Source organism: Tachypleus tridentatus, chromosome 13 (genome assembly GCF_004210375.1).
Source record: "Tachypleus tridentatus isolate NWPU-2018 chromosome 13, ASM421037v1, whole genome shotgun sequence".
NCBI lineage: Eukaryota > Metazoa > Arthropoda > Merostomata > Xiphosura > Limulidae > Tachypleus > Tachypleus tridentatus.
This window is the reverse complement of record NC_134837.1, coordinates 98775652-98792817: the sequence shown is the minus strand read 5'-3', so window position 1 is coordinate 98792817 and position 17166 is coordinate 98775652. Positions and strand designations below refer to the sequence as shown.

General features: G+C 30.5%; 1 protein-coding gene across 1 annotated transcript in view; it reads right to left on the bottom strand.

The window, feature by feature from the left end:
- Sf3a1 (splicing factor 3a subunit 1) overlaps positions 1-17166 on the bottom strand; it is a 44063-nt gene that overhangs the window by 21714 nt on the left and 5183 nt on the right. The window contains exons 2-9 of the mRNA XM_076479924.1: positions 16987-17025; positions 16153-16281; positions 14217-14248; positions 13252-13379; positions 6380-6539; positions 5134-5196; positions 2942-3032; positions 1388-1459 (exon numbers count right to left, since the gene is read on the bottom strand). Of these exons, the coding sequence (XP_076336039.1) occupies positions 1388-1459; positions 2942-3032; positions 5134-5196; positions 6380-6539; positions 13252-13379; positions 14217-14248; positions 16153-16281; positions 16987-17025 (714 nt within the window). The remainder of the gene's footprint in view (positions 1-1387; positions 1460-2941; positions 3033-5133; positions 5197-6379; positions 6540-13251; positions 13380-14216; positions 14249-16152; positions 16282-16986; positions 17026-17166) is intronic.

Below are 17166 nucleotides of genomic sequence, written 5' to 3'. Positions count from 1 at the left end.
TTAAATGATTCTCCTTTTTTGTCAAAGTCTATACAGGCTGTTTCAATTACTTTAGAACACAATTAACAAGACAAATCATTTAACTCTATTATTACAATAGTCTGTTTTAATTTCACGTCAAAAATGCCACTATAGGAATTTTATCATTAAATTCAAAATCACACAGCTTACATGTAAATAAAAATCTTTCGACATATATTTATAATCTGACAAAAGTCTAGAACATTCCACACAATACTAGATACCCTAATGCAATAATACCCAATTAAAACAATAAAAAGGATTGAAAAAGTTCTAGCAACATAATGCAACGATATACCAAATCACCAATTTAGAATAACTGAATATACACACTATATCACTTATGACTCATAAATAAGTTTGTTTAGAAGCTTGCCAGGAATTCTCACTTCTATAAATAACTTAATGTTATACCTGCACTGTATAAACTAAAACTGAAGTAGTAATGTACATCTAACAGTTACACATGGTTTTGAGTACAAACAATGTTTATGGTTTCATAGAAATAGAGACTATAAAGTGATTGTTGGTTTGAGATTTACAAATTTTTGTAAGTTTTTATTTTTTATAATTACCCACTATACAACTGACTAGCTTGTGAAACTGCACAGTATATGACATATAAGCTAGATTTTCAAAATATCTTACTGAACATAATCACATTCTTACATGAGACTGATTGGTGTCCAAAAGATCTGGTGTCCAAAAACAAATATGAAATATACGAATCAAGGCCTTATACACTCATTGCAAAGGTCACTCAGTTTTGCTACTATAAATTCATGTTCAGTTCTCCCAATATGAAATTGTATCAATCAAGTTAAAGATTAAATCCTCACCTACAAGTAGAGAACTATTAAAGACAATCTATCAATAAGGTATCCAACATGGAACAGCTTCAGGTCTTCCACTACACAATGTGTGTATTATACACTGGGTTGAGAATACTGAAGTTTAGGAAAGATTCTATTTATAACATCAATTTTCATTTCACATGTGTGAAATTATTGTGTATGGAGAGGATAATTTTGAAATACTTAATGACAACAAGAAAAATGCTATGGCTTCTCTAAAAATATTGGAATTCTTTGAATTTTTTCTTTTGTGTTTAACATCTTTATAGATAGCTGTCTATAATAAGAAGCAATATAACAATATGATCATCTCAACATTACCAATTTGCCAAGTAGGAACTATACAGATTATGTTTGCAAAATCTGCAAATACTGATCTCCTAGCATAAACAGTGTTCTAGAAAATTTACACATTTTAATCTAATTTTTATACCTTTTCACATGACAGTCACCAGTTTCTCTTTAAAAATATGGTATACATATCAAAAGCAATGAAAAGAACAAAAACTTACCCTGCTCATTAGGTTGATAATCTACTGTCTCTACTACAACAAAATCATGCCAGTCTATTTGAGCATACTGAACTACAAAAAGAAATAAAACATAAGAATTAATCTGCATTTAAAAACTTTGTACCAACAAATATTTACTTATAATATGAAAGTCACATTTTCTATTCATTTTCCATGCTAGAATACTTAAGTATTTATGACTACCTGATGACATTACTTCATGCAAATCTATATTATCAACATTTACATATTCCTTTATGAAGATATTTGGATCATTCAAATATAAGTTTCTGTTTTAAATGCTGAAAGTCATGTATGAAAACATTTTCAGAGAAAGCACACGGTCAATATGTATTCACAACAATTTTAAAACACATCATATCTGTTATTCACATTTTGTTCATTTACAAAAGGAATACAAATTTTATGTCAATCTCAAATATGACCTACATGATTAAAATTACATATTATATTCTATAGCTGTTGTCTGGGATTATAAGCACAGAATGGACTCACTCACTTCATGTATGACTGTTTGAAAATTTCTTGATATATACATAAAAAAATTCTGGCAAAGGTTTGAATGAATAACTCATACTTTCCCAATTCTGAAGTATTAGCAGTTATAACTAAAGCAGAAAAGTGATCCATAGGTCAATATGTATTCACAACAATTTTAAAACACATCATATCTGTTATTCACATTTTGTTCATTTACAAAAGGAATACAAATTTTATGTCAATCTCAAATATGACCTACATGATTAAAATTACATATTATATTCTATAGCTGTTGTCTGGGATTATAAGCACAGAATGGACTCACTCACTTCATGTATGACTGTTTGAAAATTTCTTGATATATACATAAAAAAATTCTGGCAAAGGTTTGAATGAATAACTCATACTTTCCCAATTCTGAAGTATTAGCAGTTATAACTAAAGCAGAAAAGTGATCCATAGGTGTAAGCTAGTATGTTATGAACAAACATACTGAATACATGTACAAAGTAACCCTTTATAATCACCACAATTTTAAACAACTTAAATTCATGAAACATAATAACTTAAAGTAACAGCCATGAAGTGCTCATAATACGTATGGAAAGTGAAAACCCAGCACTGATGAGCCAGTGCAATAATATTAATATTTATCTATAAATCCTTTACAAGTTCATTTGTTTCTGTGATATTAAATGAAAACAAAAATCTGATATCAAATAATCATGTGAAACATTGTGGATGGTCATTAACAGCTGAATGTTGAAAGTGGGCAACTTTCTAGAAAGCACTCTTTTCACCACTACTGTGGCCACTACCTCTTCCTATAAAGTCACCCTGACCATCACACAAAGCACACCACATTTTAAGTTTGTATACATAGTTTTTAAAGTTTGTAAAAAACTTTTGGTAAGACAATAAAGAATACTGTAATAATGTTATGTTGTTAGTAAATAGTATCAAATTTATCACAGCATGCATCCCACATATTTGTAAATTCACAACCTGTTAAAAACAATGGGTATATGAGCCTTTCTGAAATAGTTATCTTACCTCGTTCTCTTTCTGCCTCCTCTTCTTCTCTTCGTTTCTGCTCTTCTTGATGCTTAGTCCACTCTACCCTGTATCTTACTTGCTCCAAGATCTGGAAAAAGATAGATAGAAAAGGAGGAGCTGTGACTGAGAAGTGATATACTATACTTCATGTATACTTCTATTAACAAACACTGTAGTAATACATATAAAATTATAAAACAACAACCAAAAGTATCTATAGCTTTTACCACAAAGAGAAATGGTGAGATCAAAGTGCTGAAGACGTGATCTTTTACAGTGACATTCAGTACTGTAATCTGTATTTGATGTCAGGATTATCAACTATTAATTTTGCCCTACACTATTGATTTACCAACAGTACTTGGTATAGAGAGTAAATACCAGATACAGTGTGTGTGTGTGTGTGTGTGTGTGTGTGTGTGTGTGTGTGTGTGTGTGTGTGTAAAAAAACAAAAACAACAACAACAACACTGAAAAAAGTCTGTAAATATGCATTTTGGATATTCTACAGGTCATCGAAATCTAATATTCACACTGCATGATGAACAAGTATTTTTATTCTTAATAAAAAGGTCATTTCATCTTACCAGAGTCTGAGTCAGTCTGGCATTGTGATTTCCAGAGCATATTTAGAGTACAAATACCTTTGTAACTCATTTGATTTTTTGTGTGTTTATCAGCATTTTGTGTAAACACATGTAGTAAATTTGGAATTACAGTCAATATTCCTTCTCACATACAGGGGCAGTTTAAAGAACTAAGCCAGTGCACATTAATACATAAAATACTACTGCACTTCAACAGCTAAATTTTATAAATTAAATTAAATACAAAGTTGTGAAACAGTTGTAGAAGAATTATAAATCCCAAAGGACTAAGTGCTGCACTGTATAAAATAAAAACAAATTCAAGCATTAATCATGAAAGTAAAATTTATACCAACCACAAAAACATTCACATACATATGTAAGTAGCATATAAATATTTTTAATCAGTTAAAATTAAGTAATCATTATACTCATTTTCTTCTTGTGTCAACCACACTTTCAGTTAACAAATATATTCTGCCCAATTCATGTTTACTTTTCAATGCTGACCATAATATGGTTATTTATGTGGTTTCTAAAAAGTCAGTCATGTAAGAGCTATATAGTCTGTGACAGTGTGACAGCTTAACAATAAGCAATGAACTGAGAAGAATGGACACCTAACATTTTCCAGGAAACTCCATGACCTGAGATCTTTAGATATATTAAAGCTGCACAACATTAAGTGGAAAACAGTCTGATCAGTCAAGAATGTAGATCCATCTAAATATTTTATGCTCTGGAAAAACTATGAACAGAGCTTAGATTAAAATATTAATAGTACTTTACATTGTAAGGTTAAACAGAAAAATTCACATAAAATTCAGATTAAACTATATTAAGTTCTTTTGTTTTGCCTAAATTTCACACACACACACACACACACACACAAATTGTAAATGGAGCCAAAAGAATAAAATCAGGTCCTTCATAATACCCTTACTCTTCCATGTTCCAAAGTATTCTAGAACCCATGAATACCAGGATATAAAGGGTAAAACATTTTCATTTTTAAAATACCATAATTTCAAAAACTTAAGTTTCTGAAATCTGTATACATTACTATTGATACAAGCATAACTAATGAATACAGTTTATTCTGGCTTACCCTAAGTGCTATCTGCTTGTTACTATTACTATGAGGTGAAACCCTTGAATAATTTGTTAAAAAAAAAACCTCAAAAGTTGCACTGAGTTATGAGATGTTAAGATAATTATTTCTAATAATAACAATGCAGTTTTTATCACAGATAACTGTGTTTGTTGTAGTGAATCTTATTTTTTCTCAATTTAACTGTGAAATATTTTATATTTTTCTCATTAGAGCTTAATAATTCTTAAAAGAGCACTCCATACATAAAAACATCATTTTATATTTAGTAGTTACAATTTATCCTTAAGTACCAAAAAAACCCTCTTCTCTGATAAGAAATGGACAGTAAATATCAAATAATCAGTTCCCAATTTTTATTGTTTTTTCAAATTGTTACTTGAATGTATTATAAACTATTAATTAACAAAACACTCTCATATTAAAATTGTTACAGCTCTTAGTTTATACAAACAAACAGTTTATTTCCTGTACATAAACCATTCACTTACAGATTTTGGTGATTCTGCTTCATTCTTTAGCTTTGCCATCAAAGATTTGTGTGGGATTAAAATCTGTAAAAACATATTATTATAGTGACTTAATTTATTTTTTCTCACCAACTTGTATAGTGTTTCAACTGATAAAATATAATTATAATGCACAGCTAAATTATTTAAAATCTATAACTAAATCAACAAATATTCAACACAAAGTATATATACCATCATAAAGATCAAGGTGACAAAAAAAATATGATAAATCATTAATGCATAGTTTCAACATGATATAGTTAAGGATTTGAATTAAACCTTTTTCTGAATAAAATAATCAGACTTGAGAGTAATAAAGACACTCCATAAAAAGTTAAATCATTTTAACAATTCAAATATATAATTGGTGCAAGAGCCATTTCTATATAATATAATAATTTTGTTTGAAATAATATAAACAATTTCTACAAATTTTTATAAAACTGTAAAACAAAAAAGCAATTTCTTAAAAACTAATAAAATGAAATATGTATCAATATGTAAATTTCTTATACGGGAATATTGAAAGCACAAAATTAATTTGAAAAAACAAGATTAACTGTACTAATTACAATTTCTTATACTTCTGTAGTGTGTTTAGTCAAAGAAATTTATTATATTTTTCAACTTTAAAGTGGGCATTTATTTTTCAAACAATTTAAAGTGAAAAGCAGTGTAATAAACTATGAACCAATAAATGTAGTATGATTGAAATACAAACATGGGAAGAAATCTGTGTGTTTAATAAAATTTAGGTTCATTTTATTTTATAAAATATTCAAATATCAAATACTTGAAAAATTTATTTCTATCACATTTTTTTCATTAAATATTATTTGAATATTAAAAACAATCATTAGTGAGTTATTTAAAGTCTAAGTCTATTAAAAGTATTAAGGTAAAAATGTCTCTTAAAATCTTTTAGTTTAAGCACAAGAAATATACACTCATACCCCCATATATTAAAGTGATTTTAGTTTCACAGAAGCCACTATGAGTAAATACAAATTATATATATTTGTTCATTACATTTCTTATTTCTCAAATATCATACCAAAATGAAACAAAATATACAATAATTAGTATAAATTGTTCATTCCAATATATTATACATGTACTTTCATGCCTCATTTTACACTGATGAAATTAAAAATTCTATTACAAAAAATAATCAAAGTTTTAACCTTCATCAAATAATACTGGGTTGATAATACTTTTATTTTACCTTTGTGTATTGTTCTAGCAGCTTTGTGAAATAATTAAACAGGCTATGCTGAGGACGCAAGAAATCAAACTGATAATTTCTTTGTTCTCTGTTCATCAAGTTAGTCAAAAACTGCCGTCCATTTCTTGCCACAAACTGTGCTGTTAGTTTGACAACATCTCTAAAAGACAAAATTATTGTGGTGATTAAACTTTATTTGTATGATATTTGAATTATTCTTCCGACCATAAATAAAATACAGGCACATCATGCATACACAGTAAGTAACTCAATGTATGTCAGTCCACGAATAGATTGGACCACTCACACCCACAGAAAAGTTTTAAGGCATCTCATCCTGTTATCAAAATGTTCAAAAAGTTATTGGAATTTGACATATTATTTGTAGATATATTAAAATTAAATTCCACACATTATCTATAAATTCCTTTTAATACATTCTACTGCATGATAGTACCTGTCGTGCTCAAATTACTCATGCAATAATCACAGTTTGCAAAGCAATATTATGAGTACAGCTTTTTACTTTTCATCCATAAACAGTTAAAAGAAAATTATCTGTTTTCAACATGAAACTTTGTATAATAAAGTAATATTAGAAATCTGTCACTATTTATGACTGTGATTGTAATAGAGATTTTACTTTATTGTATTCATAACACCTGAATTTTGTTTGTTGAATTCATTATCATGTTTATTACCATTTGTGAAAATATCAATAAACAAAGAACTTCAACATATAAATCTGCTTCTTCATATTCATTCAGTATCAAAATTACCATTATTTAAATTTTATGTTAACTGGAAAGAATAGTATACTATTACTAAAAAAATGAATGAAAGTTTTAACAGTATGTGTTAACATGAGCTTGGACAATTTGACTAACCATATGACCTCTTTGTAAAGTCTTTATAGATTTAATACTTCTAACTTTCAATCGTGTGTGCACATTTTCACAACATTTTTGGCAGTCTTTCAGTTAGCATTTTAAGTCTTTCACATACAAAACAATCAAGATTTATCCATGAATATATTAAGTAGTTGTTTTAAATAATCTGTGTACAAAGTAATTTTCATGTTAAGATTAAAAATATTTTTCATCATCTCAAAAACTTCAAATTTCCTTTGCGTAATCCCTAAAACCTCCTACATACATTTCAAACATTTGTTTCTCAGTAAAACTTTTTATGTTATTTACTCTACCCAATCTCAAAACAGGATTGGCCAATGTGATCAACTTTGTAACCATAAAAAAAACTGAAATAAATTTAAGTTACGTTTTCTTTCTAGAATCACTACTACTAATACCATTACATGCCTCATGAAACATATTTATTATTTATTAACCTAATCTCAACAAACCGATAAACACATTTTAGTTACTTTTATAATAATGAATAATGAAAAACAATACTTTACTTACCCAATCAGTTATAAGGACAGTTAAGCCTACTTTTTTTTTTAAATACTAACAGTAGTAATGTATTAAATTTGTATTTAAATAAATAAAGTGCCAAAGAACATAGACAAATACCACACAAAAAGTAGACAAATGTACTTTGCTCTCAAAAATTATCTGGCTTTCTAACTATACAAAGAGCTATTACAAATTTATCCAAGCCAGCTGTTAAGTTTTTCACAGAAATGAAGTTTACACTCTGAGTGAAGCTGGCAATTTTACATTTAGAACCCAATTTATACAATGTCACTTTATAGATGAAAACCTTGACTTTCTATTAGTTATATGTAATATATAATTAAATGTAAGAGATAACAAGAGAGGAGAGGTCTGATTTTCTATTCAATATCTCTGTAACCAAACAAAATTGAAGGCAATTTTATAGCAAGTTATTTATGTTTAATTTTGTACTTTTCAAAGGATTTGTAAATAAAATAAAAAAAATATTTTCTTTCTTACATTCCAGTTATCATAAAAACTTGTTCTTTATATAGATAATAAATTACATAACTTTTAGTTACTATGTCAAAAGCCTTCAAAGATTAACATTTTTCTGAATCAAAAATGTATTTCTAATAATATTTATGTACCTTTACACTAAAGTTATTACTTGACTGTCAGTGTTTCTTCCTTTTCCCATCTAAATATTGGTTCTATTTCTCTTGCTCCAATCTTTTATACTCTATTTAATTGCCCTTGGTGATATATGTCTTGTGACACTCTCCACCTACATCATTGTGCCCTCTAACCCAGCACTGTATATAAGCACCTCATTCAGACGTTATTTTTAAGAAACTGGCTCTATCTACAGTCTAATATCAGCTGTCAGATCATGGGTTAGATATGGCAATAGAAGATTGGCACCCTAGTGGGAGGAATCGCACTACATGAGAACAGATATGCTTTTCACATAGAACTTAATTCATGTACTGTGGAAGGAACTTTAAATGATTTATCAAATACTGGCCATATCCCAACCACATAGTCAAGGTTCCTCTGTTCAGGGATGATAAATGAATCACAATCCACACATACACACTTATTAGTGTATCCCTACCTTAAGCCATAAAGTGATGCATTTCAGGACAAAAGAATTATGACAAGAAGGTAAGTAACACCAAAGTGTACAAACCATCTCTTCAACCTGAAGAAGTCCTAAAGGCAACACGTCAGGCTTAGAGCAATGGGATCTCATATGCCTTACTCAACCTAAGGAGAAAGAAAACTGCCCCAGTCTAGAATTAAGAGCACTCATCCTCACTCCCCAAACACGTGGGCAATGAAAACTTCACATGCCCCCGGAATTAAGGGAAGGATGTGGAACCAACTTTACTCAACCATGGACCCAGGATTGGCTCACTCTGCATTCAGAATTACAAGACTATGAACTCTCTTCCATGAACAGTATACTGAACTAATATTGATCAAAAAGGGCCATGCTCAACCCAACCAGACAGCTAAGCATCAAATCTGAACCTGTACTACAAGTAGACTGGTGCCTCTCCTACCAACATCTAAGAAAAAATATCAAGGGACCTAAGTAGTAGAGCCCCAAATTCACCCTCTTCTCCAACAGTGTAGAAAATTCATTCTAACACTTTAGATGAAAAACCTCTATCTATCACCCAGCAACTGGAAAACCAGAGGTGGTAAGGACCCCCTAGCTCCAATAGTAGAACCTGAGAGGTGGGGTAATGCACTCTCGAATGCCCCAAGGAACAGTGCAATAAGTAAACAAAATTCCTTAAATTTTTAAAAGCAAAAAAACCACGATTTATCCAATTCAAACAATCAGCATGGATGGACAGGGCCCCCTTATGTTTTATTTGTGACTGTCCATGAGTGGTGGACCAGTATAGTACAGTAATACCACACTGGTCAGCTTTTCTTCAGGTAGTCTTATGGAACATCTCACTTCTACAAAGCAATCTAGATTAAGTACATTGAATTAGTAGCTGCTAAGGGGAATTAGTTTGATAAAAACATACTTGCCTAGACAACACTTACCACAAAGTGGGATTCTCTTATAATGAAGTCAGTGACCCTGAAAAGTGAAGAGACAAGTATAACAATGAAAATAATCAACCCTCTGTATAATATAGCAGAAGAACAAAATTCTGATTACCCTAAAACTATGTTCTAAAATCTGAAGATCTGCAAGACAGAAACCCTAGAGTCTGAGTGGATAATGATGGTGAAGACATGAACTGAATGACTAATCTTGACAAGGACTTGCAGTGCCCATGAATCTGTGATAAAGGTTTACTTCACATCCAGAAATTCTTGGAGCAGCATTCCCACTGTTCTTAAAGGCATACAATAATTACCAATGCCACTGGTACCATTCCAACCAAGCAGAAAAATTCTTGGAGACAGACAAAATCTATTCTGGGTACCAATACACTAAAAAGCTGATGCCAGGACCCTTTTATAGGGGCAGAACTCTGACTTCCTGTAGGAACCAATGAAAGCTGAAACACAACAGAAATGAATGTAGAAGCCAACAATCAAATCAATGTGTATGCTAATAATGGGTCCAGCTCATCATCAATGGACTTGGTGATTCTGAGAACCTTCCAACAAAGTGTAGTTTGAGGAAAAAAAACAAAAAACAACACATTGTACATTAGTAGAGTTGTAAGTCAGTAGAGTTACAACCATCCCACAAGGAGGCATTGATCTATCCAGGCTAACTATAAAGTCCACTCTAAAACCTTTAATTAAGGAGCAGAATTATTCTTTAAGAGTCAGAATATGCTTCCACCTGGGGGTAGAGTAGGCTAAATCACATGTAGTTCCAACAATTGTGCCAGATAAAGCATAGCTGTCCCTTCTTATAACGGAGAAGTAAACCTCATTGCATAAACCACAATGTCAGTGGATGGAGAGAAAACTAAATACTCATTCCCACACTTTTCAGCCATCCAGTAAAGTGCAGACTCAAAAAGCTACAGGGAAAAAAACCCTAAAACATCACACATTTAACAAACTGGAAAAGAAAAAAAAGAAGAAAAGCCTGAGGTAGTTTATTCTAAAGTGGCCTCCTAAGAAGCCAACAGAATAAAAGGGAAAAAACACAAAACATCACACAAATGATGAACTAACTGAAAAAAAAAAAAAAATCCTGAGGTAGCTTATCCCAAAGTGGTCTCCTAAGAAGCCAACAGAATAAAAGAAGGAAAAAAACCCAAAACATCACACACTTGATAAACTAACTGAAAAAAAAAAAAAAAATCCTGAAGTAGCTTACCCTAAAGTGGCCTCCTAAGAAGCCAACAGAATAAAAGAAGGAAAAAAACCCAAAACATCACACACTAAAGTGGTAGCTTCCCTAAGAAGCCAACAAAATAAAAGGGAAAAAACACAAAACATCACACACTTGATGAACTAACTGAAAAAAAAAAATCCTGAGGTAGCTTATCCTAAAGTGGCCTCCTAAGAAACCAACAGAATAAAAGGAGGAGCAGGAAAATAGGAAAAAGCCATACTGTCCAGGATTGCCCTCAATTCCAGCCTCAGAGCACCTCACAGAAACACAACAAAACTGAATGTATGTCTCAATCTCACAACAACAAGCTCAATTACTCTAGGAATGACATCCTCCTAATTGTCAAGTGACCCTAGATATCCAGAGTGGTACAAGAGAAACCAGATTTGTCTCTGTCCCTGAAAGGATAATCCAGAAATTCATGCCATATATCAGCTTATCAAATGCAAATTTCTTGTTTTTTTTTTTAAAACGATCAGGTAACATGAAAAGCACCCAAAGTATCTCCTAATAATCATAATACACATAAACCCATTAGTGAATGCTTTCTTAAGAAAAGTTGATTAAATTATCTACAAGAGGTGCTTACATACAGTACCAGAATAGCATACTGACATAGATGGAGATTATCACAAGACAAATATTGCAACTAAGTGGGGTATAAAAGACTGGAGCAAGCAAGAAAAAAATTAAACCATTGCTTAGACTGGTAAAGTAAACCCTGGCAGTCAAGTAAAAGCTGTCATGTGAAAGGAAGTATATTTTAGAAAATGCAATTTTTTGGTATGTTTATTTTTTTCACTGCAATATCTTCTTTGTAATTAATAACAGTCTTACAACAGATTTCACCCTGGCATGAGATCAGAGTTTAATAAAGGTTCATGAAACAGTTGAACATAACTTTTAAAAGGAACAGAAAGATAAGTTTCATAACAATATACAATAAATATTACCTGTATTAATGACATGTATATTGCAAAACGTTTTCAACAGTGGAATAGTGCCTGAGATTTTATGTGATGCTGTTTGAAAATTGTTTATTTGTTGGAATAAAATAGATAATAAACATAACAGAAAGTTAAGATATAACATATATTGCAGATGTTGATTATAAGCTTCTTTATGGAAAAATCACTTATTTTGTGAAACAAATAAGAAAATAAATGAACAAGAAAGAAATCCTGATGAACTTTGAATCACAAAATATTTGCAGTCTATAAATAAATTGTATGAAACATGGTTTTCAAGTTAACAGTTACAGTCATATAATAAATTATTGTAATAATGACATAGTATATTGTTGTATCATGTATAGAGATGCCAACTATTTCAAATGACTGAGCATAATAATTATAGGCACAGCCCTTTCACAGTTTTGGTCCTTTTAGATTTGCCAGAAACAAGACAATCTGGTGAACGAGGCCTGTTTTTTTCCATCTTGTGAACTATCGCATTGGTGTTTCTATGCTGCTTAGAAAACGAGAAATACCCATCTACGCAAGCACTGATTGGCTGAGAAGCACTGATGATGTAACTATGGATTCCCCCACGTACCCAGTATGGAGAAGCACCGCACTCAAACTATTGGTAGACATCGGAGATACAAATATTTTTTATTGTTTCAAGCACAAACATGATTATCGCAAGTAGCCATTTGGACTATGTCTTCTATTTATTATCAAAATTTATTTGTATCTCACTAGAAAGTTTCTTTTCACCCCTTTCAAGCCCTGGGGGAACAATTTATCACTTTATTTTATAGGGCTATATAATATATAATAATTTGGGAGTTACAACAAGTCGTAATATTTGTCTGTATGAGCATATAGTCGTAACGTATACACCAAAATCGTAATGATTACGCTCAAATTGTAATGGTTGGCATCTCTGCATGTAGCAGTTCTTATTTCATTATAAATCACGTTTACTAACAAAATTAAATCTACGTTTACATTTGTTTAACAACTATGTTTTACTTTTGAAGTCTCATTATCAGATGCGCTCATATTTATTATTAATTTTTATGCATGCAAATGCAAAAATTACTGCCACCTGTTTGGAAAGTTTCGAGGTACAGCAATTTATGTTATACATAAATCATACACATGCTCAATAGAAAACAAAAATTATGAAGGTATCTTTACAGGTCAAAGGCTGAAATAGATGGTGGATCTGCCCAAAATTCATATTCTGGAGGAGGTTCCTTTGGAACAACAGCTTGCTCAGGGGCTTTGACAGCTTCAGGTTTTGGAGCTGGAGTAGCTGGGGTAGGCTAAAAATAAAACACCAAAAACCCAAAAGTATGTTCATACTTACTAATGTTGAAAATAACATTAATTTGTAAAATTAACTGAAATTAATTATCAGAAAACTTTTACCATTTCAGGAAGGAAAAAACATTTCAAATACCTTAAGTGTCCAATACAATAGTTAATGACTTATTATGGTTAAAGGCTAATAAAATTCTACTTATTCTTTACAGTGAAGTATTTTTATGAATGAAATTCTAAGTAAAATAACAAGTGAGAAATCTTATTTTCATCTTGCCTCTATGCGTTCAATAACATTATAAAAATGCCAGTTTCCATTACAGCAAAGATACAAAATACCAAAACGAATATATATAAAAGCAAAAACTCTTCTTTCATAATGACGAGAAACCCACTCAAAGTAAAAATGTATTCTCAAGACTACTTGTATGGGTATTAAAAAACTTTAATTAAAATAAAGTACAGAACAATGTTTTGACCTTCTTAGGTCATCTACAGCTTAACAAAGACAGTTTGCAACTGACCAGCAACCACACCAGTTGTCTTTAGAATACATTAAAACTTTTCTTTGTCCTCTGTTATATTTACTTTGGCATTTAACAACTAAACCTTTCACAGTATCATTCAACATACAACAGAATAACATTCCCCAAGTTGTAAACTGAGTAACTGGGTAATGACTAATGAGACACAACTTTTAAAGCATTACCAAATACTTATAGTTAAGAAAACAGTTAATATTTTCATTGTTTAACACAAACATTTGTATTTTCAGTCATAATAAATTACAGACTTAGTAACTGTTTTCTATTTCAAAACTCTAGACAATTCAAACATACCTTCAATGGAGTTGCTGGTACAGGCTCTGGTGCTAATAGAAGACAAAAATAAGAAGAACCATGTTTGACATGTAAACAAATATGGATACTTCTAAGAACTTAAAGAGTGAAGGCAGAGAAGTCATTATACAAATGAGATTTTTATGGTGAGGAGTACTGACAACTTTATTTTTTCATTTTATTTTAAACACTGGTTATTTTTATTTATTTTTATCAAAGTTCCTTCCCTTATTTAATAAAAAATGAGAATACTGAAATACTTCTGCACTTATCTTTTTTCTGTGTACTAAGGCTTATTGTATACTTTCAAATTGCACATTTGTAACTTACGACATGATTTAAATGAAGGCTGAATCTTTCACTGATGCATGTATTGCCATTTTGTAAAAAAATACAAAGCCTAATCACATTTTGTAAAGATTGAATACAGTAAATTTATCAGAAGCTAACAAAAATTATCGTAGTAAAAAGTCCACACTGATTCTGTAACTCAAAGACTGAATATTTCATATGATTGTTGCCATGTAACAGAGGTGCATAAAGAAGATATAGCTGAACAAGAAAAAATTTGAAACTATCAAGCTGCCAAAAAAAATAAAAAATGTCTGGAAATACTTTGAATTTCTGAAAGGGCACAATAAAAAAGTCTGTAAAACACACCTTAAAGTGACTGTATATAGTACAAATACTACAAACACACAGCTTCAACTGACTGGACCATCACAGTGCCAATCATCCTAAGTTTCAGAATGCTGGAACATCAAAGGCATCTAAATTAACTTCAAGCACAAGCTCTACCACTGTTATCTCTAGCCCAAAGACTGGGGACACTCAAGCAAAAATTACAATTTTCCACACACCATGGGCAACTTCAATGAGGAATATAAATATAAATACTTTTAAAAGATTTATAGCTAAAGACTTGAAGTCGTACTCACTTGTGGAAAGTGAACAATTTAAAGCTGTAATAAAAGAAATGCACTCATAAGTGCAAAATGTCTGCCAGGAATCACTTTACACTGAAAGGGATTCTACATTTCTGCAATGTTAAAGTATATATGCTGGAAAACATAACAGCAGCCACGACAGTTGCTTTAACTACAGACTCTTGGGACTAGTGAAGCCACAGGACCATATAACTTATAACTCATGGAAATTAAAGTTTTATGTTTTGCAAACAAGACTAGTGCAAGAAAGTCACACAGCAGAAAACACTATAGAAGTACTGAACAATGTCACAGAAGAACAGAATTTAAATAACTATAAACTCTTTCCTAAGTTTAATGCTTGCTCTCACATTCACCATCTTGCTCATACATAGAAAGTCTCATTTCAAAACTTTAAGAAAATTGAGGAAATTGCATCTTTCTTCCCTAGATGTACTTCAGCTGGAAATAAACTCAAAGAAAACCAAACCTTGTTGAGCTTCTTATGCACAAACCAAAACAAGATTTAATGAAACACATGGAACTCCTTTTTTGACATGCTTCAGTCTTTTTTAGAACACATGGCAGCTGTCTGATGTAAATGGAGGTTAAAAAACCATCTAATGGCATTTCAGATCTTGATGGCTACAACAGTTTTGCACGAGGAAAAAAATGTCAACAATCTTACTCAGCCATTCTTCATTTGTCCTTGAAATAAGGACTCTAAAAATGAGAATTATTCCAGTAAGATCAAATGTGAAAAAAAACAACCCTTGAATTTTTGGGATTACAGTAGATTCATAAACCTATTAGTCATTAAATATGAAATTGTGCTTAAAAAACAAGAAAAAAATACAATTCTTATGATTTTTAATGAATTTAATGCAAGTTTTGATATACACAGAATAGGATGCCAATATATGAAAATATCACACCTTTAATAAAAGGCAATTTAATAGTTTTGTTGAAAAAAATTAGTGTAAAAAATATATCATTATTTCAATACACACCTCCTTTCCCCTCTTTAAATTCCTTTACTTTATGTTGGTAATAAGCATGGTATGGATCTCCAGGATTTAAAAAATTGAACTTTTGATTGTTGATTTCATTCTGACGAATACGAGCTTCAAACTCAGGACCTGGTAAAGAAAGAAAAACAAATAAGTGAAAATATCAATCTTATAAAATATCTATTAAATATTAAAATAATTTTACAGATTTGTGTGTGTGTACATATATTAAATATGTTAATAATAAAATGTACCAAATCCCATATACAAAAATTATTTAATCATGAATTAAAAAAAGAAATTGTAAATATTTATTAAAAGGACACAAATAGTAAGTAATATAATAAAAATATCTTCACAATTTTATACATTATATACAAAAAATAAAAGCTATGTGATTACATCCAACTTGCCCATATTTTCTTAAGTGGTTCATACAAAAATTCTTATCCAAACATCTATATACGAGTGTTTGCTCTAAAAAGGTTCCAAAACAAATTTTAAAGCTTGAATATTATTAATAAAAGTGTTTCTACTTTTAAAATACAAAGCCCAATAATTTTTAATGATATAATTAATTTTTCTGTAGTTTAGTACTATTGTGACATACCTTTTAGTTGAAAACTAGAGAAAATCTTGTACAAATACAATTACCCATAGTTTTCATAATTATTTAAACACACTATCAATGCACTTTTTTAAAAATGACAAAATCACTTCTGTGAAAACTACCCTCCACACCAGTATCTAGTGCACTGAAATTGTTAGGTACATATAATCAAAAAAACAAAACACAAATCAGACTTTAAAAACTGTAAATCCCTCTATACTTACCATTTCTAGCAACAAAACTGGCAGTCTTGTCAACAATATCTGATTTTCAATGCTGAGGAAAATTCTGAAAATTATCAATAACTTAATGAATAAATCTTTTATCTCAATTCATAATTATTGTTTTAGTCTATCAGTAATCATACTTTGAAAAATGGTAATTTCTCCTGTGATGACTAAGCT